Source organism: Tursiops truncatus, chromosome 4 (assembly GCF_011762595.2).
Source record: "Tursiops truncatus isolate mTurTru1 chromosome 4, mTurTru1.mat.Y, whole genome shotgun sequence".
Lineage (NCBI taxonomy): Eukaryota > Metazoa > Chordata > Mammalia > Artiodactyla > Delphinidae > Tursiops > Tursiops truncatus.
The window spans coordinates 143,119,113-143,142,148 of record NC_047037.1 but is presented as its reverse complement, the minus strand read 5'-3'; the positions used below and the strand labels follow the sequence as shown (position 1 = coordinate 143,142,148).

The 23,036-nt window shown below is 62.8% G+C and overlaps 1 protein-coding gene across 7 annotated transcripts in view; it reads right to left on the bottom strand.

Annotated features, from left to right (window-relative positions):
- Positions 1–23,036, bottom strand: part of COL18A1 (collagen type XVIII alpha 1 chain) — a 98,327-nt gene that overhangs the window by 16,139 nt on the left and 59,152 nt on the right. For 6 of the 7 annotated variants that reach the window (XM_033856244.2, XM_033856249.2, XM_073804587.1 and 3 more), the window contains 16 exons: positions 20,851–21,398; positions 13,990–14,079; positions 12,258–12,317; positions 10,131–10,260; positions 7,713–7,789; positions 7,173–7,349; positions 6,823–6,849; positions 5,631–5,693; positions 5,458–5,544; positions 5,098–5,151; positions 4,784–4,942; positions 3,926–3,988; positions 3,044–3,070; positions 1,800–1,931; positions 1,385–1,447; positions 243–269 (listed from right to left, as the gene is read on the bottom strand). In XM_033856244.2, the coding sequence (XP_033712135.1) occupies positions 243–269; positions 1,385–1,447; positions 1,800–1,931; positions 3,044–3,070; positions 3,926–3,988; positions 4,784–4,942; positions 5,098–5,151; positions 5,458–5,544; positions 5,631–5,693; positions 6,823–6,849; positions 7,173–7,349; positions 7,713–7,789; positions 10,131–10,260; positions 12,258–12,317; positions 13,990–14,079; positions 20,851–21,398 (1,784 nt within the window). The remainder of the gene's footprint in view (positions 1–242; positions 270–1,384; positions 1,448–1,799; positions 1,932–3,043; positions 3,071–3,925; positions 3,989–4,783; positions 4,943–5,097; positions 5,152–5,457; positions 5,545–5,630; positions 5,694–6,822; positions 6,850–7,172; positions 7,350–7,712; positions 7,790–10,130; positions 10,261–12,257; positions 12,318–13,989; positions 14,080–20,850; positions 21,399–23,036) is intronic. The other variant, XM_073804591.1, reaches the window with a different exon arrangement.

Here is a 23,036-nt window from a genome sequence, read left to right as displayed (position 1 = left end):
TGAGCCCCTCGCTCTCCCCAAGTCCGCACACGCCTGGCACGTGTGGAGCCAGAGATCTCGACTCACGGGGTTAGAAAGATGGGACGGCACCACCCCCTGAACCGAGCTCTGGGGACCGTCTCCCCGTTAGGCTTTTCTGTGTTTTGCAAATTTCCCACGAGGAACTCGGGGCCACTGAGCAGTAGCTCTGGCGGGGAGGGGGTGAGCGGCGGGCGCCCCGGCCTAACACATGTCTCACTGACCTGGACTCCAGGCGGGCCAGGTGGTCCCTGTGGGGGGCAGAGAAGGAAGAGGGCCGGGTCAGTGCTGTTCCCGCCCCTCGGGGGACAGCCTTTCCCCGCAAGAAAACGAGCCCCTCTTATAAAACACGGAAGAAAAGGGCGTTTGTGTCACCAGGGGCCCGCACACCCCGAAACCCCACCAGAGGTGGCCTGTCCTCAGCACCTCGTGGCGTCCCACAGATGGTTCACAAGCCGGCAGCGGGGAGGGCGTGAGAAGCCACCCAACCCGAGGGTCTCCATCACCCTGAGGCCACGCAACAGCCCACAGACCCCTCCAGGGGTGCAGCGGCACTGGAGCTGTGTCCTGACCGAGAGGAGGGGACCCTGCCCTGCGCCCTCGCCCGGTCACCTTGTGCCGCGGCAGCCGACTGCTACTGCCCCACACTAAGCCATGAAGGGAAAGGCGCTGAACGGAAAGGGGCAGAACCGCTCTATTCCACCAGTTACCTCCTGCCCAAGTGGAAATCCTCCTCGGTGGCGCTCAGAACAGGAGGCCCGTCCCACCCCCCTCTCGCCGGGCTGAGACTCCAGGGGCCAAGCTGGACACACTGGTTCGAGGTCCCCTAAGGACCCCCAGTGGGGTCTGTGTCGGCCCCACGGGCTCCTGGGGGAGGGAGCCCTCTCTCTGCCCGTCCCAGGCGTCCTGCCCCCGGGACGGCCCCTCGTGCGTCCGTCCGGTCTGAGCTTGGTTACCTCTGGACACCAGGAGCGCCAGCTGGACCTAATCCTGACCAGTGCACATGGCGATGTTACAAGGTGGGATTTCATAGGAATCCATCCATTTTTCACAGGAAAAGTGTCCCCGTTTTTCTTTAACTAAAGTTCTGCTCAGGTCAAAACTGTGTAACTTCCCCAAAGTTAGGGCCATAAAGAGAACTGGACTAGTATTTCCCAGGAAGACCTGTCTTTGGGGCCCATCCTGCCCCGTGGTCGTTCAGCTCGACCCCCACACTGGAGACCAGTGGCCCGAGGTGGACAGTGTCCTGGAGGCAGGTGGCTCGCTGGCTCTGCACGGCTGCTCCTGGGCCCACTGGAGGCCAGTCCCAGGGACCCCCCAGGCGGCCCCGCCCCCAAGCTGACCAGGCCCAGCTCTGGGGCAGTACCTGCGGCCCATTGGCACCTCGGGCTGTCGACCAGAAGGGGCCCCCGGAGCCTTCCATGTCGTCCTGGAGGAGAACACACAGGGACGCCAGGGTCTGTGTGTCTCCTCATAGGAAGAGACCTGCCCCAGGCTGGGCAGGGATCCAAACGCCCGAGTGGGTGGCTTCTGAGGGTGGGGTTGCCCGTGGCAGGGCCCCTGCTAGGCGGGTCATGGGGACGGCAGGGCCGACACGCGGGGCTGCCAGCGCCCCCCATTCAGCGCTTACATGTGGGGACTGTGTCACCAGCCGGGAGGAGCCCAGGCAGGGGTGGCCTCAGTCTGGCTGCTGCCCGGCAGTGCCGGTCAGCGTGGGTGCCCGAGGACGCCTGGGGCCGCAGAGCTGGGCTTTCTGGGGGCCAGGAGCAGCGGGTACTCACAAACCCCGCAGCGAGTCCTGGGCCTGGAGGCCCGGGGGGGCCCGGGGGCCCTGGTGGTCCTGCTGGTCCGGGGCGTCCTGCCAGGCCGTGCTCCCCAGGCGTGCCGATGGGGCCGGGGTCTCCCTTGCTTCCCTGCACAGGTGGGAGAGGTCATCACCCTCGGCCCTCGGGGTGTCCCTAAACCCCAGGCGCCACTGCACTGCCGGTGCACCTGTGTCTTCTCATGAGCATTTTACATCTGAAGAGCCGGGGGGTGGACAACCAGCCAGGAGCTACGCAAACCCCAAGCACCTCTTTCTTCTGGCCTCACCAGACTTTACCCACTTAACACGACCCCCAGGCGGGGGCCTGAGACGCTCCTTTCAGGAGGGAGGGGGGGACTCCGCTGGAGGAAGCAGGGCGGGGCGCCCAGCACCCCACTGCCACAGGGATGAGGGAACCGTGAGAGCGTCCGTGCCTGGAGCCGGCCCAGGCATCTCGGTCAAGGCGCTCGAGAGCCCTCTCTCAGGCCTGAGTGGCCTTGGTAGCTGAGCGTCTAACTCTGGTGTCCAGGATCTCCAACCACAAGTGGAGTCTGGCCTCACCTTTGCTGAATTTCACCCCCGGCTGCAGCCTTTTCCCTCACTGTAAATGTCACCAGCTTTCCTCGTTTATCCCTGAAGCCCGTGCCCGTGTGTGCGTGCACGTGTTGTGTGTGTGTGCGTGTTTACATACCCGAGTCTCTACTCTGAACCTCGTCCCTCCCTCCAGGCCCCTCCAGTCCCACCGTCATCCTCCCCCTTCTCCCCATGGGTTTCCCCGGCGGACGAGTCTGGAGCTGCACCACCACGGCGGCCTCCCCAGTGATGGGCTCTCCCTCCTGGGAAGGCTGCCAGTTCGGCTCTTGGAGGGGCTGGGGCGGCCTCCCCAGGATCAGGCCTGTGTGACGGTGCTAGGGACCCACTCGGACCCACTCGGGGCCCCAGCAGCACCTGACCGCCAGCAGCCCAACCCCCCGCTGCGGCCCCCGGGACCCCAGGGTTGCCTCCGAGCACATCTGCTCGCGTTCCGTCCCCGAACCAGACTCGGGGGAAACGGTCTCGCAGGACAGACGTGGTGCCTGCTGCCAGGGCGGTTCCCGGCCGGACCCCACGATCAGCGCCCGGGAGCTCGACCCCTCGGCCGCCATGCCCTCACCCCCACCCCCTCGGCTGGCGGGCCCATCCCGCCCAGGAAGAGCGGCGGCACTGGGGCTTTGTCTGTACCTTGGGTCCTGGGGCGCCCGCCTCACCCTGCGGGAGAAGAGAACAGTTACTACACAATCGGACCAGGGTGCAGGCAGTGAGAGAGAGCAGACAGCGTCTCACTTGCTTTATCCCGGCCCATGAGGTCAAGTTTTCCCCTTGTACCAACTACCTCTAAAACTCCAAGCGTCTCCTCTTGGCCCTGGCGCACCCCTGGCTGTTCCCACCGTCACCCCGGTTTCAGATGGGGATGGAGGCTCAGCCGTGGAGGGGGCAGGACTGACCTCGCTGACAGCAACCCTCGCCCCCTGCCCCCCCGGAACCAGGAGGAGAGTCCTTTTAGCTCAACAGCCGCAGGGCAGCAAGCTCGGAACACAAACGGTTCCCTTAAAACTGGCCTCCTCTGCTGAGCCCCAAACAGCCAGGTTCTCGCTGAAAGATCACAGGGAAGTATCATCTCCAGAGGACTGTGTGGGCACCTCCCGTGCTCCATCCCCGAGAAACCACATGGAAACCACGGGCCCCGGTCACAGGTGTGCAGCCTTGAAAGTTTCTCCATTATCAATGCAACCAAAATGGAAACTAGAAATAAAATGTCCAAATCAAGTAAAGCGTCGAGACTCTTCAAAACCATTAGGCCAACTGTCACCATGGAGAAACAGCATCATGTAGTGAAGTCCTGGATTTTTACAGGGGCCCCAGAGGCCGGTTCTGAGCCAGCGTGGGAAGCCCAGGGTTCCCCGGCTGTCGGACCGAGAAGACGGCGGCTCCCTGTTGAGTTAAAGCCGTCACCGCCCTGCCCTGTGGCATTTCTCCTCTGTTGACCCGGGGCCACGCCACCCAAATACCCACACGCCATGGCGCTAGGTCAGGTCCGCCCTGGATGCCGGGGGAGTGACTCACAAGGCTGCCTTTCTGGCCGCTCTGTCCTGGTTGCCCATCTTTTCCTGGAGGACCTGGGGGTCCCTGGGGAGAGAAGAGCAGAGCGTGAGGCCAGATGGAGAACGATTTGGGTTAGCAGAAGACCATCTGTGCATCCGGCACCCGAAACACTCCCGGGACACGGCCCAGAGTCCCACAGCTCACGGGAGACCCGCCCACGTGCACGGTCAAGGGCGTCGGACAGTTCTGTTCGGGTTATTATTTCTTCCTTCCCCCTCTTTAGTTTAATTTGAGTCGCCAATCAAATTAGAGAGGATGAGAAGGGCCGCCAGCCCCACGGGGCGGGGGTGGCCTCGTGTGCAGAGGTTGGGGCTGGTGAACGGCCGTGGACTCTCAGTAAAGGGTCATCGCGCCTTCAGCAGGAAACCGCAGGGCCCACGGACTCTGTGTCCCGAGCACGTTTCTGGGTGAAAACCAGGTGCACACCCGTGGTTCCTGGGACCCAACAGCGACACCTCCAGGCACCTGCCAGGCCATGGTGCGGTGTCCCCAGTGCCAGGAGGGGGGCCCGCAGGGCCCAACGTGGGCCCCTCTCGGCCTCCCATCCCAAGCATCAGGGCCAACCCCGTCCCAGGAGTCACCCCCGAGACGGCCTCTGCAAGGGCAGGGAGGTGAGCAGCTGTCATGTGGGCACCAGCGGGGCTGCCCACACAGGTCCCTCCCACCCGGGGGCCCAAAGACGGGTGCCCCCCCAAAAGGTTTTGGGCAGGAGGACGGAGGTGGTGAGGGAGGCTTTCGCCCAGACGGAGGAAGGCCCCAAGTTCACTGTCCCCTCGACCCGGACGCGGACACGGGCAGATGAGGGGAGGCGGGCCTTACTGGGGTCCCAGGAAGCCCGGGGGGCCCATCCCGCCCAGGCACTCCGGGAAGGCCTGCGGGTCCGGGGACGTCCGAGCTGTTCATCCCGAAGCGGCCTGGCTCTCCGGGCAGGCCTGGGACGCCAGGGGGCCCAGGTGGGCCGGGGAAGCCTCGAGGGCCCTGGACACGGAAAACACAGAACCGTCACTGCATGCAGCACCGGCCGAAGGATGCCCACTGCCCCCCCACCCCGCCAGGCCTCGCCACCGCCCAACGGGCTCCGCTGGTGCTTGGGGACGTCAGGGCAGCGGCCACCCCGGCCACGGGTCACTCACGCGGAGGCTCTCCAGGTCACCACCAAACCCGGACCCCTCCATGTCGATGAAGGTCTGAGGGGAGAGGCTGAGTCACCAGAAGCCCAGACGGCCCACCTGCGGTCAGCCGGCGAGGCCGCACCCCCGCACCGAGCTCCCCCTCGAGCACCGGCCCTTGGCGCTAACTGTGCAGGACTGTCACAGTGACCTCGAGCCCCCCGACCCCCAAATGAAAACACCCGAGGCAGGGCAGGGACCAAGCGCCCGGGGCCTGCACACGCCCCCGGGAGGCCGGTTCCGGACCCGAGCAGTGTGGCGTCGGAAGCCGAGCACGATCAGAGGCCCCTTTGCTGGGACCCGGGTGGAAGAGGGAGGACTCACCAGCCTGTCAGGTCTGAAGGAGGGTCCGGGTGGCCCCGGAGGCCCTTGGGGTCCTGGGGGTCCCCTCGGCCCGACCCCAGGATCCCCCTGGGAACAGAAGACCCCTGTCACACCGGGGTTCACAGCCCCACCTCGGGTCGCGCCCGCCCCACGCCCAGCCGGTTACCTCTCACCTTCTCGCCCTTGGGGCCCATGTCTCCTGGGGTTCCTGGGAAGCCCTGCGGCCCAGTGTCCCCCTGGAAGACAGAAGCCAGAAGGCTCGGTCAGGAGTAGGCCCTGTGCCCATCACCGGCCAAGCCACCACCGACATGCGGCTCTGTGCCTACGGAGATGAGGCTGTCCTGGGGGCCGCAGGGGGGCACCGCCAACCTCGGAGATGCGAGGCTGCCACCAGGGAGCAGCGGCCTGCAGAGGTGACCTCGGTGTCCCGGGGACACCAGGCCGGAGGGTGGCGCCCTGCCCGTCGCGTGTGTGCGTGCTCGCGTGTGCTGCGGGGGCGCTGAGGACAGCAGTGCCTCCGTGGGTGCTGCCTGGGTGAATGGGTGGAGGCCGCGCGGCCGGAACAGCCCTCTATGTTGAGCGTCCGCACGCAGGGCGCGTCGACTCGAGGCCCCAGCACACCCCGATCCAGGGGCTGGCTAATCCAGGCGCCGGACCCTGGATGCCACACGTGCACACACGCACCCCGCGCTGCAGAGGCTCCCCGCAACGACTGAGCCAAGCTCGGTCCTCAAGCGCAGAGGCCGATGAAGGACAGGCTGAGTCCACAAGAAACGTCCCCGCCGTCCTTCCTGACGTCCCCCCGGGCGTCTGCCGTGTCTCCGCTCAGTCCTGAGAGCCTCCCTCCCTGCCTTCCCATCACCATTTGTGGCTCTGTCATTTCCCAAATCTTTATTTGAACCCTCTTGTGTCATTTTATTCTGTTATTATCAACGAATAGCATTTGTTGATTTTTAAAAATCCAAACTGTCTTGAGGTAGAAGCTGTCTTATCCACCGTGACGGCTGACGAGCCTGTGTTTCTCCTGCGAGCGTCTCTCTTCTTCTCTACGTGCTGTGTCCCCGCTGCACCGCCCACCCCCAACTTCAGGCTGTTCCTCTCTCACCTCTAAGAATCTGGAAGCTTTACTTTCACTTCTTTCCTGGTAGCCTAAACGTCTCAATACACACGCATAACTTTATATTTTTCTATCAACCGTTAGACTTATATTTTCTTAACAAAAGTTGCATTTTGAAAATGGCTTCATTTTGAAATCTCTTCAGTTTGTTGAGCTTAAAAACAGTCACTGGGTGGGAAAGAGGGGGAGCCTGGGGACTCATGCAAACGTCACAGATCACACAGGTTCTGAAAGAAAAGGCAACTTACAGGTTTCCCATCTTCGCCAGGATCACCCTGGAAAGTGGGAGAGAAACCATCAGTGACAGAAAATCACACCTGACCCCACTCCATGCTGAACACGGAAACGGACCCCTGTCCCCCCAGCCCCTCTGCTCCCACGAGAGGGTGGCTCTCGGCACGGGGCTGGAGAACCTTCCGTCCAGGGCACTGTGGCCATGTCCCTGCCCGCGGCCCTGGGCTGGCTCTGCCTGCCCCCCCGCCACCCTCCCGCTGCACCCAGGGAAGGAAGCGGCTGTCCGGAGCCCCAGGACCCTGCTTCCCTCTCCCCTCTGGCCAAGCCCCCACCCCCGGCTGGACGAAACGCAGACAGTACTCACGGGCTCGCCATCCCTTCCGGGGGCGCCGTCCTTACCCGGGGGCCCCGGGGGTCCCTGCGGCCCGGGAACGGGCTGTGCGTCGGGGCTCTGCACAGCCGGGCCTGCGGGACCCTGGGGACCGACCGGGCCGGGGGGACCCTGAGCGCCTGGTTCTCCTTTCTGCCCCTTCAGGCCTTGCTGGGGACGAAGAGGAGAGGGTACAGGCTGGGACGGGGGCACACACGCTCGCCTGCATCCTGGGCCGGGCCCGGGATCACACAGCAGGGGGGGCACAGACAAGACAGGCGCAGGGGACAGGCGAGGGGACATGCTTGTGGGCGCACACGGGGCCGGCATGGTGGTGCCAGGACGCCCGGCGTCCCCTACACCCGCCCTTGTGCTCTGGCTGGGGAGCGTCCCCAGCCGTGGACACCCAGTGCTGCTGGTGCCCGCGGGTACGAGGGGGCACAGAGGACGGCCAGGAGCCCCAGAACTCTGTCAGGGTCCCCGGTGAGCAGAGCAGGGGCTCCGCCTGCTCTGGGGTCCCCGTGGTGACCTCACCTCTTTCAGGCCGCCCCCAGGGCTCCACTCGCCCCCGTCCCACGTGGCGACCGTGCTCAAGCTGGGGAGGGTCTGAGCTGTAGGAGGCAGAGGTGGCCGTCAGACCGTCCCCAGGCTGCCCCCTGCCTGGCGCTCAGTCCTGGCCGGGCCCTGAGCCCGGGCTCCAGCTCCGACCCTGCAGTCGCGTTTCTCCTCCCGTCTGAGGGTCTGCAGAATCCTCGCGACCCTTCCCCCCTGAGCGCCAGGCGGCGGCACCCGGGAGCGAGAGCCCCCGAGACTCTGGCTCACGTGCGGGAAGTGCAGCGCTGTTCTGTGCGGTGACCTAACCCAAGTCTCCCCTCGCGCCCAACCGCGTCCCTGTGGCTTCCCTGCGGGGGATGGTGACGGTGGCGGTGCCAGGACCTGTGGAGGGTCGGTCCACCCACCAAATCCGGCCAAAGCCAGCCTCAGCCCAAGCTAAGGACGGTTCCCACAGAGCTGGGAAAGCAACAAAACGGCACAGAGAAGAGTGCCTGCGGCATGGACGCCTGGCCCCAGCACATCATCCTGCGCGTCCCCCCGCCCCCACCCCCGTCTGCGGGTTTTCCCTCCACTGGGTGCAAGATGGCGCCTCCCCTTGTGATGGACAGGAATTTGGGGGTGGAGCTTGAGGCTGTTCCCCCGAAGCTTTCATCCAATAGCGTCAGCACCACCGAGTCAATTACAAAACGGGATTCAGGCAGCTTTCCAACGTCCCGCTTCCTGAGGGGTCTGTGCCCTTGCGAGGTCCTGATCTCACTCTGACAGTGCCGGGCGCTGAGCCTGGGGGCTGGACAGGACCTAAGTTTCCAGGGTCGCGCAGCCCTGAGGGACGTCCGTGCCCGTTTCCAGAGGAATTCGGGGCCACAACCCCCCACGCCCACCTGCAGCCGCCCCTGGGCTCGCCCTGCTCAGTACGCGAGCCGGCGGTGCCTGCTGGGGGCACTGTGGCCTTGGCCAGCCCCACCCCACCCCCCGCAGACCTGCCAAGTCACAGGTCAGCCACCGGGGGGCACCCCATCCTGCCCCGGGACACCTCCCAGGCCTCTTCCTGATGTAAGGCAAAAGTAAAATTCCTGCCTCAGAAACATTTAAAACCGCAAAAATGCCGCTCAGAGAAAGCAAAGGCCTAAATAAGCCAGAGGAGACAGAGCCTGAGTCCGGGGTCGGAAGACTCAACATTAGCTGGACGCCCAGGCCGGTCCCCACGCTGACCCGCAGCGTCCAAACCCTGGCAGCCCTTCTCGGAGAAACTGACATACGGATCGAAAATTCACACGAGACTGCGAAGCACACAGAACGCCCAAGCAGCTTCGTCAAGGCAGCGCGAGGCTGGAGGCCGCACACCGCCCGAGCCCAGGCTGATCGCAAAGCCAAGCGATCGGGACCGTGTGCGACGCTGTGAAGACGCTGAGACGGGCCGCAACGGAGCAGAGTCCAGACAGACCGGCACACGCACAGCTGTTCTCGGCAAAGGCCCCGGGCAACGCAGAGGCGCAGCGCGCTCCTTCCAATACACGTGCTGGAGCCACGTGCGAGAACCACGTCCTGTGGATCGCAGGCCCGAGTGAAAGCCCAAGACTGGCTGGCTTCTCAGACGTGACGCCAGCACCGAGACCCATGAAGGACAAACTGCTAACTCTAATTTCATCCAAGTTAAAACCTTGTGCTCTTCTAAGTCACTATTAACAAGATGCAAAGGTAAGCCGCAGACTGAGGGGATATCTGACAAAGGAGTCGTGTGCAGAAGATAAAGGCTCTCAGAAGTCGATAACAGGAAAACAAACGGCCCGTTAAAATTCGGGCGTGAGACTGGAACAGATTTTTATGAAAGAAGATATGGGAATAGCAACTGAAGGGAGATGTGGGCCCTGTGGCACGCAGCAAGCTTCGTGGGCACCGGCACGCGGCCACGGGCAGCTGGGCACGAAGACACGGTCCACTTCCCAGGGTGGCCCGGGCGTCCGAGCCTGTGCACCCTCTGGGCCGCGCGTGGGGGGAGTCCCTGAGCCCCCAAATGCTGCCCTACTTTGCAGAGGGCCTGAGCAGAGGCACCTCTGCACCTCTTCCCCGAAAACCAGCTCTCACATCCTCCTGGTGACCCCGCTGTCCCCAGGCTGGGAAGTAGCAGCACCCTTGGGATGGTCCCACAAATCCCTCAGGAGCAGCAGAAAGTGAGAAACAAAACACAGGAGAGACCACGTCCACGGAGCAGCTGAGGACCCGCAGCTGGGGCAGCGAGGGGGCGGGGCAGGCATGGGCCCTCCCCAGCAGGGCGTGCGTGTGACGGACGGGAGCCCCTCCTCTGCCACACGGACACAGACATGCGCTGGGCGCACACACTGAATGCACACGCACACCCCACTGACAAACACTCACACCACCCCAGCAGAGCTTTACCTCCTAACGAAGACACCGTGGTCTCCTCCTCAATTTCCTCAGTTCTGAAATCTTCCTGGCTGCCCACTCCAGCCAAGGGCGGAGAAGTGACTGGAGGGGCCTCGGGCAGCCCGGGTCCCAGGGGTGCGCCCTGGGGTGAGAGTGGGAAGCAGCTGTTATTCAGCGACGCGTGTGGCCCGTGAGCGCTGGCAAAGCTGTCAGGTTTACATGCGTTCAGTTGTAAAATGAGACGTTTATGGACTGCAGGGAAGTTATTCTTAAGCCACCAGAGACTCCGTCACAGACAGGAAGAAGCTCTGGCCCCTCCAGAGCCATTTTCTCCTGGAAACTCCGTCACAGACAGGAAGAGGCTCTAGGTCCCTCCGGAGCCATTTTCTCCTGGACAGCTCAGGGGATGGGGGTGTCCTCGCCCTGCAAGTCCCCAAACCCCCACACCTGGAGGGATGGCTGAGCGCCGGCCCTCCCCGCCCCCTGCAGGGCCCAGGACGGCCCCTCAGAGACTCAGGGAGCCCCAGTTCCTGCCTGTGGTCCGGACAGTGACGGGCACGTAGCCATCACCATGTTGGACGCCCACAGAGGGAGGGAGCCTCTGTGTTCACTGCACAAGGGGAGGGGTGGCCCTGCTCTGTGAGCCCGCTTCCCTGTCCCCAGAGGCACCCGGAGCTGCGAGGACGTGGGCACAGGCGCAGTGAAGACGCTTCCCGTGACCAGCCGTCCACACCTGGCACAAGCTCCCTGGCAACAGTGCTCGGGAGATGGTGCTGGTCTAGGCGCCCGGGACGGCATGCCTGTGAGGCCTGTCCAAGGGCTCCCCCACTGCCCGGTGGGCAAGCGGCACCTGGCGCTGGACACCAGGCCTTCCCCCTACAGCCACAACCCTCCGATATGGGGAGGGTCCCCAGGGACCCGGAGCTGCTCAGCCGTTGACACCTCAGACCCCGTGGGCGGGGGAGGGCGGAGGCACGGAGGACCACGGAGAGCGCGCAGGGGGCGCTGAGAGGCCGAGGGCGCCCTGGACCAGGCTGGGCCCCGCACAGAAGCTTCCGCACGGCCCCTCCTCCCTCCCATACTGCGGCCTCGGCCAGATTTTCTGAAGCGGGAGCTGGCAGGGATGGCTTCCTAGTTAGCGCACTGCAGGCCGGACGACTCTTTCCATCTCTGGCTGCCCCCGCCTCCAGTCTGTTAAGAGAGGCCCCGTGGGGCTTCCTGGTGGCGCAGTGGTTGGGAGTCCGCCTGCCGATGCAGGGGACGTGGGTTCGCGCCCCGGTCCGGGAAGATCCCACATGCCGCGGAGCGGCTGGGCCCGTGAGCCATGGCCGCTGAGCCTGCGCGTCCGGAGCCTGTGCTCCGCAACAGGAGAGGCCACAACAGTGAGGGGCCCGCGTACCACAAAAAAAAAAAAAAAAAAAAAAAAAAAAAAGAGAGTCCCCGTGGCTGCAGCGCTTCACGCCTTGGCACCGGCACAGTGGGGACGCTGCCGTCGCCGCAGTTTGTGCCCAGGGCCCCTGGGTGGAGATGGCTGAGGAGTGGACGGGCCACATGACCCCCGGCAGGGCCAGGGTGGGCACCACCCTCTGACACCCTCCAGGGGGCGGCCGGGCGCCAGAGCTAGCGCGGCTCCCCGAGAGCTGCCCTGGCTAGTGCAGGGAGCCCCGGCGTCCCTGGCGTGCGGGGGGCCGCCAACCGTCCACCCCAGGGCAGCTCAGCACTCCATCCCATCACGGCCCCTCAACGCCCAAGCCCTAAGAGGAGGTGATCTGTCCAAACAGGAGAAGGCGATGTCCCTGTCACGCCCGAGACACCCCCAGCCCTGTGTGTGGCTTTGGGCCGTGTGGGCTACAGAGCGGGGTTGGCCCCTTAGTCCCTTACAGCCCCACAAGCTGACGGGAGATGCAAACAGATGCCAAGGTCAATCAGACAACCGCACGAGGTCTGGACCAGACGCTGGATTCGAGAGAACGTTCCCCCGGAGGAGGCTCAGCCGGAAGGCGCACCGGCCGCTCGGCCAGAGCTCTAGGCCCCCGTCTCCAGCGGGCATTTGTCTTGGCCGCCCAGGAGCCCTTAGAATTCGCACACGCGTGTGCACACGTGTCGCCGACACCCCACCCTGAGGGCCCCGGCACTCACCAACTCCTCCCCGATACGCTCCCAGGTCTCCGCAAGCCCGCTGCCCAAGTCTCCTGACGCCTGCAGGGTTGACAGGAAACAAGCCAGTGACTGAAGCCCCCAGCCCCCCGGGAGCTCGGGGCGGGGGGAGAGGGCGGGCTGGGTGTGGGGGTCAGGGTGGTCCTCGACAGGGCACGTGTCCATCAGACCACTTAGAACAAAAGGCCTGCGGGAAGCGAGCTCAGCGACCGGCCGGACACACAGACCCGCACGAAACGCATTCCTTCCTCTCCACGGGCCATCCTGTCCCGGGACGCTGTCCTGGGAAACGGCCGAGAGGGGAGGCCCCACCCAGGGACCCTCGGGGGCTGGGACTCAGCGTGAAGGTCATGCCCCCTCTCGCCTGCCCTGCTCCCTGCACACGGCTGAGACCTGGGTTTGCCCTGGGGACACAGGTCTCCTGCCCGTCTGTTCTTCACACACCAGAAGTGGTGTGCTTTCTGCCTTAGGTGCCACGGGACAGTGTGCACGTGCACGCACACACACACCACACACTACTGCACACGCGCACACCACACACACTACTGCACACGCGTGCACACACACTACTGCACGCGCACACACTACTGCACACGCACACACTGCACACACTACTGCACACGCATGCACACACACTACTGCACGCGCGCACACACACACTACTGCACGCGCACACACACCACTGCAAGCGCACACACGCACACACTACTGCACGCGCACACACACCGCACACTACCGCATGCGCGCGCACACACACACGCTACTGCACGTGCACACACACTACCGCACACGCGCGCCCACACACACTACTGCACACACCACTGCATTGCACGCACACACACTACTGCACGCGCACACACACTACTACACACGCGCACACACGCACACGACTGCACACACCACTGCATGTGCACACGCACACACGACTGCACGCACACACACACTACTGCACACACTACTGCACACACTACTGCACACGCACACACTACTGCACACGCACACACTACTGCACACGCACGCACACACACTACTGTGCGCGCGCGTGCACACACACTACTGCACACGCACACACTACTGCACGCACACACACACACTACTGCACACACTACTGCACACACACACACTACTGCACACACTACTGCACACGCACATACACTACTGCACACGCACACATGCACACACACTACTGCACACACTACTGCACACGCACACATGCACACACACTACTGCACACGCACACACTACTGCACACACACTACTGCACGCGCACACACACTACTGCACACGCACACACGCACACACATACTGCACACACGCACGCACACACACTACTGCACACGCACACACATACTGCACACACGCACGCACACACACTACTGCACACGCACACACACACACATTTTTTGCTCTGGTGACTACTAGTGACTCTATCGCCAACTGGCTATTCTAGGGGTGATTTTTAACCTTTAGGTTCTGTAAGTGTTTCTGTGTGGAAAGTTCTAGGCAAGGGAGGTTCTTTCTCAGGTTACAGGTAGATAGAAACGTAATCCCAAGTAACATCGACCCAAAGTGGCATCTTTCAAAAGAGACCTTTCTGGCCCCGTTACTTTGGGTTTCCAGGCAAGGCCACCCCACTCCCGGCCTTGAGTCCCTCCTCCCACAAGGTGGGGGTGGGGAGGGAGCCCCTGCCTGAGCCCAGGCAGCGGCCACTCACCCTATCGTCATCGTCCTTCTCATCCTCATCCAGGCAGTGCAGGGGGCTCACCTGGGGGTCCTCACGCAGCCTCAGGTCCGAGATCAGGCCCTGAACAGAGGAGAAGGTCACCAGGGGTCCCAAGGCAGGAGGCCCAGGGCGCAGGGAGACCCCGACTCAAGCTGCAGCCAGCTCGGAGCCCGGCACGTCTGAGGCCAACCCCAGGGGTAGCACCACAGCGGGGGACGCCACAGCGGGCGGCATCACTCCCTCCCTCCTTCCCTCTTCAGCATGAACGCTCATCACCCGCTCGCGGGCTCCACGCTCCCTCCGTGGCCCCAGCCCCACACTAGGTGCCAGGACACAGCACAGACACATCTCTCGGGTCCCAGCGCAGAGAACAGGCCAGCAGTGTGCAGTGTCCTTGGAGGTGGTGTCCCCTCGGGGCACGAGGCAGGCGGCACTGGCCGGGGGGAGGTCGGGGCAGCAGGCACGGAGAAGATGCGGGACCCCCGCTCCTACAGAAAGCCCAACGCTGGGGCAGGGCCACCACCAGCTGGAATGGCACGATGGCCGAGAACCTCAGCCTGGCTGCGCCGGGGCCTTTGCCATGAGGTCTCCTGTTCCCCAGAGGGTGACACAACCACAGGTTCTGAGTCGCCGCTGAGATCGTGGAGACACGTGCGTGAGGCCGCTGGACCCCGGGCCTTTGGTGCCCTTTCTAGAAGGCTTCCCTGCCTGGCAGTTACGAGTATTTACACATGCTTGCCTGGTATTTCTTTTGTTTTCATTTTAATCCACGGGATTTATCAGCGCATCTTCTCCTGAATAGAGACATTTCATCGAGTCTAAGATGCACGTTTTCACAGCTCTTAATACAGACCAGTTTAGGTCCGGAGCCGGCAAACCTTCTCAGTCAAGGGCCAGACGGTGCACATTTCCAGGTCTTTGCTGCCGCTGCTCTGCGGCTGTGTCGGGAAGCTGACCACAGATGGTTGGTGGACGCTGGACGCAGCTGCTCCCACCAGACCGTACAGGACACTCAAACATTCACACCTCACAAAGTACTCGTCTTCTTTTGGTTCTGCAGCCACTTAAACATGCAGAAGCCTTTCTAGTCGTGGGCTGTATTAAAATAGGCCACGGGCGGGATGTCCTCGGGCCACGTGCCGACCGGCCAGGTTACTGTTTACCCCCTAAGTGCCCTTCACACTCCCTTTATCACTGATCCCCCGTCTCACGGCCATCCTGCTCCACGCGTGACCACAAGCTGACAAACACCCCCGTGCGTCCCCATGAGCCCTCGCCTGAGGGCTCCACGCCTCTCTCTGGGCCCAGCTCAGGCCACCTCCTCCAGGAAGCCCCACGGACTCCCTCCCAAGGATCAGCACCTCCGGACCCCGGTTCTGCCCGGCTCCATACTCCCCCTTGCACCTCCACTCCCACTGATAGAGGCCTACAGGGTGGGACACCCCACCTCCCTGCGTGTGTGTTTGTGTGTACACATCGCGTGTGTCACGTGCACGTGGATGTGCGCACGTATACATGAGTGTATAAGTGTGTCGTGCAGGTACGCGTGTCATTGTGTGTGAGCGTGCCCCTGCATCCACAGGCTTGTATGTGTACACGTGGGTGTGTATGTGCACAGGTGTGTGTGCACATTCAGGCGAATGAGGTCAGCTGGCCCGGGGGGGGCTGAGGGAGAACCCCACAGCCCCCAGTTACATGAGGTCCTCATGTCCCCAACACAGCCAGGCCTGCGGGGGGGGAGGGGGCCAAAGACACAGGCGGAGAGGAGGTGCAGGCGGGGGGGTTCAGCTCCGCAGCGCACGTGGACCGCCCCCCTTTCTCAAGTGAGCACGGGGGCTGGCCTCAGGGGTGGTGGGCCCTGCTCGGGGCTCCCAAAACTGCTGCGGCCTCACCAGCCGACGGGGGCACCAAGTCGCCGACAATGGCGTCCTGTCGCTGGTTGATCTCCGAAGGTGGCGAGAACAGTGTCCATTGGTGGGAACACGGGCCACGTTCACTGTTTTCCCCACCTGACCGCAGCTCATTTCAGAAGCTCTAAGGCAGAAGCGCCCGTGGCTTCGTGGCCAAGGCCCATCCTGCCTGGCGAGCCCCTCCTGCAGCTCCGACCCTCACACCATGGCAGGAGGCTGCACGCTTCTCACACTCAGGATGACCAGCGGTTCCAGAAGGTTCTGCAGGATGGCCTGGAGGGGACCAGCACCTGCCTGGTGATGTCTGGGCCTCCAGGGGAAGCTGACAGACCACAGGGCTGGGGGGCGGGGGTCGCGGTCAGCACTGCCGTCCAGGAGCCTGTCCCCTGGCTGGCGGGAGGGAGGTGGCAGCGTCTTCCCAGAAGTGACCAGGCATGTGGAGTGCAGCCTCCCTCAGTCTGAGGTTAGCCCATTGTTTCAGCTGAACCAGCGCAGACACCTATGTCCAAAGCTGAGTCCAGCTGCTTCTGCCCTTCACATCCAGCTGCATCCTTGCCTGCCCTGGGTCCCCCGTCACCAGCCCCCTGAGAGCAGAAAGCCACGGTCTTCTCTGGAGCCTTGAACCAGCCTGCAGAGTCCCTGCAAGGCCCACCGTCAGGGTGGAGCTGGCCCCTTCTCACGGCAGCCATTGGGGAGCTGAGGCTGTGTCCAGGGCTGGACATCACTGGCGGGACACAGGATGGCCTGACTGACCACAGGACTGTATAGGCATCGGGGTCCCTGGGCCCCGTGTGGTACGTGGATCCTACGGGCAGAACCTGGTTGCGGGTAGAGGAGAGGCTGTGAGGGGCTGGCAGCCTGCAGACCACCCAGGGCTGGAGCTCCGGTCTGAAGAGGGACGGTCCACCCGGCCGTGATGAGGGGATTCGGCCGTGGGCAGTGGCTGGTCTGTTCCCCCCTGGAACCCTGAGATGCTCCAGCCACCAGGGAGGGCAGTGAGCTGCCGGGAGGGGCGTGTGGAGGTCTGTGTGCGGGAGGGCACACGTGTGTGCATGCACGGGGGTTGGTCACTGGGCTCAGGTCAGTGGCAGGAGCATGTTGGGGATGGAAATTCTCGGCCCACCCACAGCCCTGCTGGAGGAGGGACAGGGCGTCTCCAGGCGACAGAGAATCACGCCAGGGGCGGCACGAGGGGCCAGACGTTCAATTTCTAGAAAAGCCACACTCTGAACAGCACCGGGGCACTTCGTGTGTGACAGCGATGCAGGAAGGTCACGAGGCTCCTGGCAGGCAGAGGGCATCTGGGCATGACCGTCCCCACACGGACACTGTCCCGTGAGGCGAGGGTCCCCACACCAGCCGGCATCAGGCCAGCCACTCAGCAACAGGCTGCCGGACGCCGGGAGGAGTGGGGAGCAGGACACGCCTGAGGCCATGCTCAGCTGGGAAGATGCCAGCAGCACAAAGGCCACAAGACCCGCTGCACACGCTGGACGAACTTGCAAGCAGAGGTTGTGAAATCCAGACCGTCTGAAATCTGTCCAGTTGCTGCCTCACTAGGGCCACTGGGCTTAGAGTTTGTGCAGACGACCAGAGCCCCACGCCGTGAAAGCGCATCCCTAGTCACTGGTGCTGGGTCCATCTCCCTGGGACCCCAGCTCCGGGCACCCCAGCGTTCCCCAGGGGGCCTCCCACACCCCTGAGGGGTGCCAGGGTGTCTGCTCCATCTGGAAGGGCCATGTCCTGGCCCAGGGCAGTGGGGCTGAGCAAGCCTGGACAGGGGGTGGGTGGGGCCCAGCCCTCCTGGGCCTGCTTCGCCCGTCCTCACCCCCGGCCCCTCCCTCCTCTGCTGGCTGACCCCCAGGTTGCCTGGTCCCTTGTCACCTACCCCGGCTGTCTCTGTGATTGGCCCACATCACCACTGTCCCATGTCCCGTATGTCCTGAACTGAGTGGCTTCTGACCAGCTTCCCGTACCAAGCCCCAACTCCTCAACTATTCGCGTCAAATTCTATTACAAGGAACTCTCTCCCCATTTCTCCATTTCATGAAGTCAGAGAATTGCGTGACTGCCGCAGGACTGTGACCAGTTACAGTACGGGTCCAGGTCAGTTCAGATGACTGACAGAGGAGTATTGGGAGAAGCTGGTGACAGTGACCTCTGGTGCCCCGAGCTGTCCCTCAGTCAGGGCCAGCAGGTCTGGTGTGGCTGGACTTGGGGGCCACAGCGAGAGGACTAAGGGGTGTCAGAGGATGCCAGCACTTTCCCTGCCCGCTGTGCTCCATCCTTGGGGCCAAGCCTACCCAAACCTAGCGTGGCTGGTGGACACCCTCTTAGCTTCAGTGGGCCAGTCACTTATTCCTTATATAACGTGGCCAACAAAGCCGCCTGCTGAGGAAAATTCACAGCCTCCAGCGCCCTCATCACAGAACAAAAGCAGTGAATGTTCAACACGAGGTGCACAGCTGGGCCGTGTCTCTTGTTCCCAAGCACAGTCTTGCCCTGGCCCAGTACCAGTTTCAGACGAGGGTCCCAGGAGGTCTGAAAAAACAGATGACTAAACCTCAACAGAAACCGGGGTAAAGAGGAAGGTGGCTTCATAAAGAGAAAAGCCAACGGGAATGAGAAAACAGGAACACTTTCAACAAAGAGAAATTAAGTCGAGAAAATTCAACTACATAGTGTTTGAAATAGTTAAAAAAAAAAAGAATGAGGTCAATAACCACCGAAAAAGAATTGGAAGTAACATTTTAAGCAGAATGTTGCAACAACTGGGTGGAATTAGGGATTTCCCAAGAAATATTTATTACAAAATAAGCTCAAGAATAAGAATGAACGTGAAAGACCAAGGACGTTCCTAATTTTTGTGACAGGCGAAAACAACAAAGGGTCTGCAAGGACCTCAGGAGGGGGCCGGGCTGAGTGCTGGGTGGTCAGCGAGGGGCTGAGCGCCCTGCTCCGGAGACCATCGCGGGGGACACCCTGGCTCATTCCGCACCCGAAGCTCTGTGCTCATCCGGGCCAAGTCTTCGCAGTCACACGTGTGAGGGATGTTTCCCCAGGAGTCTGAATTCAGAAAGGCTGACAAACCCTGTCCTAAACCCGTCTTGTCTACTCCTCCCCCCAGACAACACGCTTCACCTCTCACTTGGCTGGAGTCTGATCAAACTCCCAGAGAGAGATTCCTGGAACTGGAGTCCGAGGGGACAGAGGAGTCACTCCACACTGGACCCAGCTGGAAGTGGCATGTTACGGCAGGGGGAGGGGCAGCACCCTAACCCTGGTAAGCAGGGCTCCAGACAGAGCCGGACAGTGCCCTCTGCTTCTGTCTCTCTAATCTTCAAAGATTTTTCTGGGTGTCTATTCCAGGCCAGATTTAACCACATAAACACTTTAAATATCCCAATGGTTAAAAGAATGACTAGGTGAAAAGGCAAATGAAAAACTGGGAAATAAAATCTGCAGTGTATAAAACAAATGATCAGTGTCTTACATACATAAAGAGTTCATATAAACCAATAAGAAACAACGGAAGCCATTAAAACAAAAATGCAAAGGACATAAACGGGCTAGCCACGAGAAGAAGTACAAACATCCAGTAAACACGGGAAACATTAAAGTTTGTTTTCACTCACAACTAAGAAATGCAAATTAAAACACCCAGACACTGTTTGCCTACGTATCTAACTGGCAAGTGTGTTTTGCACAGACGACCCCAGCCTGGTGAGCCCCTCTGGCTGTCCTCGAGGCAGGAAGGTGGTGACCTCTGTTAGCACCGTGAGACAGGCAACCCATCCCCACCAGCACACGAGCAACTTTTCTTTTAAAGTGTTAAAGAAACATGGAACTTATGGGAGAGATTTCCGTCTGGAAAAGCGTGGGAAATCTCACGACTCGCCAGCCCACACCGCCCCTCCCTAGACGGAACGGCTCTCTCCAACTTCTCTCCAGTTAAACAAGTTTGAGGATCAACATGAAAACACGAAGAGGCCCAGTTTGGTATCAAAGTCCTGCTGGCTCCCAGACCCCATGGGTGAGAGTTCCTGCCAAAGGTGAAAGGTCAGCTTTCAGAACCGAGTCACCAGGACTTAGAACAACTTTAACCAAGCAGCCTTTGTCTGGGCAATAATTAACTTTCTGTCCCCTGGGGACACATCCCCCATCAGCACACACAGGGACCCCTGTCTGGACCACCGGGCGGGGCGGGCCAGCTGCAGAGTGGCTGCAATGTTAGAATTCAGGGACTCGTGGGTCAGTGCCTGCTGGGGGTGCCCACGCACTGCTTCCAGGAGGCGGGCTCCAGCTAAAGGTTCCAAGAACTGCGAGGGCCGAGGGCCCAGGAGAAAGACCCCACTAGGATCTGGGATCTGCCTCCCCCCAGAAGTGAAGGCCAGGGCCAGGCCTGGGGGAAGGGGCTTCTGGGGACATGGTAGAGACCGCCACATGCCGGTCACCGCTGGGGAAATTCTGCCCACGCTGCTCTGAAGCGGAGGCCTGCCCTGGGCTCACCGGCCATGGGGCCACTGCACAGTCTGGCAAAAATAATAACCAGCACAATGAATGTTGGTGCGTGGCATGAACCCCCTGGCCCACACTCAGCGCTCCACTGCCGTCTTGAAATTCTTCATTTTCACTGTGTGCGGTCTGCTGCTGGGCCTGGACAAAGCCCCCGCTCACGGATGGGGGGAGCACCACACCCACGTGCAGACACACATATGCACACATGGGGTGGGGCCCCTGCCGGTGGCAGACGTGGGTATCCAGTGAAGAAGGCAGTCCCAGAGCAGCAGGGGAATAAAGCCCAGGGGGAGCTGGGTGGACCAAGGGCCTGCTCCCCCGGGGTTTTCCTGTCCCCGGAGCCCCTGCCGCAGCAGGTGGGAGCAACCATCGTCCCCATCCCCAGCCCGCCCCCTGCCCCGGTGCGGGCGGCCATCGCGGTTACCTGGAACTTGTCAGGGTCTGCTCGGCCAGCCTGGGCCACGAAGAGGCGGGCGTCGGGCTCCAGCTGCAGGCCGCGTGGGGAGCGCGCCAGGGGCTGGCGCTGGACCTCCTTGCAGTCCACGAAGAGCGCGGCATGTGCGCCGTCCACGGCGATGGCCAGGCGCGTCCAGCGACCGTCCAGCGCGGGCAGCGTGAAGCTGGCGGCCGTGTGAGTGCGGGCGGCACCGGGCTCGGTGTAGAGCAGCTGCACCTGCTGCCACGCCCCGCGCGCCGCCGCCAGCTTCACGCCCACCAGGACCACCGCCCGCGCCGCGTCCGTGACCGCGAAGAGCACGCCCGCGCGCGCCGAGGCCGGCCGCACGTGCACCAGCAGGGAGAAGTGCTGGAAGAACGTGCTGGGCAGGAGGCTCCGGGCCGCCCAGCCGTCACCACCCACGTCCGCGCCGAACTCGTAGGCGGGCCCCACGTCGGGGTCGTGCACCAGGGCCACCTGCCGCGGCAGGGGCTCCCCGAGCAGCAGCTGGAGCCCCACCTCCATGACCTGGCTCTCTGTGGAGAGAAAGACAGCAGTGAGGCCGCGCACCCCCAGGGAAACCGAGGCCCGGCCGGCCTCCCGCCCGCCAGCGGGGCACGACAGCCACCTGCCCGTCCAGGCGCCACGCCCGCCCCCACAGGCTCGCTGCTTCCAAGTGGGGCGCAGAGACCCTCCCAAATCAGCGTGGTGGGAGGGGCAGGGGCACTGCCCGCTGGGGACCCTGTCCCCCGTTAGCACACGGAGCCACTGCCAGGTGCCGAGGGCTTGAGCCCGCCCCTGTTCCCACACTGGAACCACAGGAGGAACGCAGCAGACGCTGGTCAAGGTACCCTCACCCACCCCGGACACTGGTGTAACTTCAAGACATCGAAACGTTACAAAAAAGAGAGAGATGCACACAGGGGGTGCCCTGAGCTGCGTCTACACTAGGAACGTCCCGGAAACGAGTTACACTCCTAGGAAGGGAGGCCGTAAAAGGGGCCGCGTTTCTTGGGGGGCCCTTCTTAGCTGTGGTCTCCAAGTCTGCTCACACTTGGTACCGCAAACTCCGCCCCCGCCTCCCAGGTTGCTGGGGGTCCTCCCAGCTGGTGGCTGCTTCGGGGGCTCCTCACTGCCCAGTGTCCACACCAGGCGCCACACACGACCGCCCGACCGGGACAGGGCTGCCTGATGGACCACCCTGGCCTCCTCCCTCACCGACCGCCACACTCTCGGCCCCACACCGCTCCACCCATCCTCTCAGTTACCCCACGGGCTTTCGTCCCTCCGCCTCCTCGTGTGGTCAGCGACCCCCCCACCAAAAGGAGCCCACTCGGCGGCACAGGCCCAGGCTGGGACACGGCCACGGCGCCTGGACCCGCCCGAGCCGTGGGTACAGCAGGGACACTGCTGCTTCCTGGGCGTGTAGGGGCCACTAGTGGCCTGGACTGATGATTGCTGGGACCGGGGGTGTCCAGGGCTGGGGGCGGCAAGGCCCACCTCTCTGTACAGGGGATGTGGTCACTGGCCACCCCAGGAGGGGGAAACACCATTGCGAGGAGAGGCCGGTTCACCAGTGGCTTCCCTGAACGCCCACACGGCTGGGCAGAGTGGGGACTTGGGGGCCGTGGTCTGGCCAAGGGCCCCCCCCAAGGCCTTTTCTCTCAAGACCCCCCGTAGGGCTTCCCTGGTGGCGCAGTGGTTGAGAGTCTGCCTGCCGATGCAGGGGACACGGGTTCGTGTCCCGGTCCGGGAAGACCCCACCTGCCACGGAGCGGCTGGGCCCGTGAGCCATGGCCGCTGAGCCTGCACGTCCAGAGCCTGTGCTCCGCAATGGGAGAGGCCACAACAGTGAGAGGCCCGCGTACCTCAAAAAAAAAAAAAAAGAAGAAGACCCCCGTAATCAGCGCGGTCTGCCTCCAAAATGAGGTCCACGGGGAGACGCTCTCCTGGGGAGCGGCTGCTGGCGTGTGGGTGTCCCGACCAAGGCGCAGGTGAGCCCCCCAGTGTGCACGCGACCATGTGTGTAGGTGACAGCATGGCTGCGACCGTGCGTCAGTGTGTGGTGGGCGCCTGGACTCTGGCCCCCGAGTGCAGGGTCAGGCCGACCCAGGACTTCCTGGGACAAAGCAGAGGGAAGAAAAGCTGGACCCCAACTTCCTAAGACAAGCCGT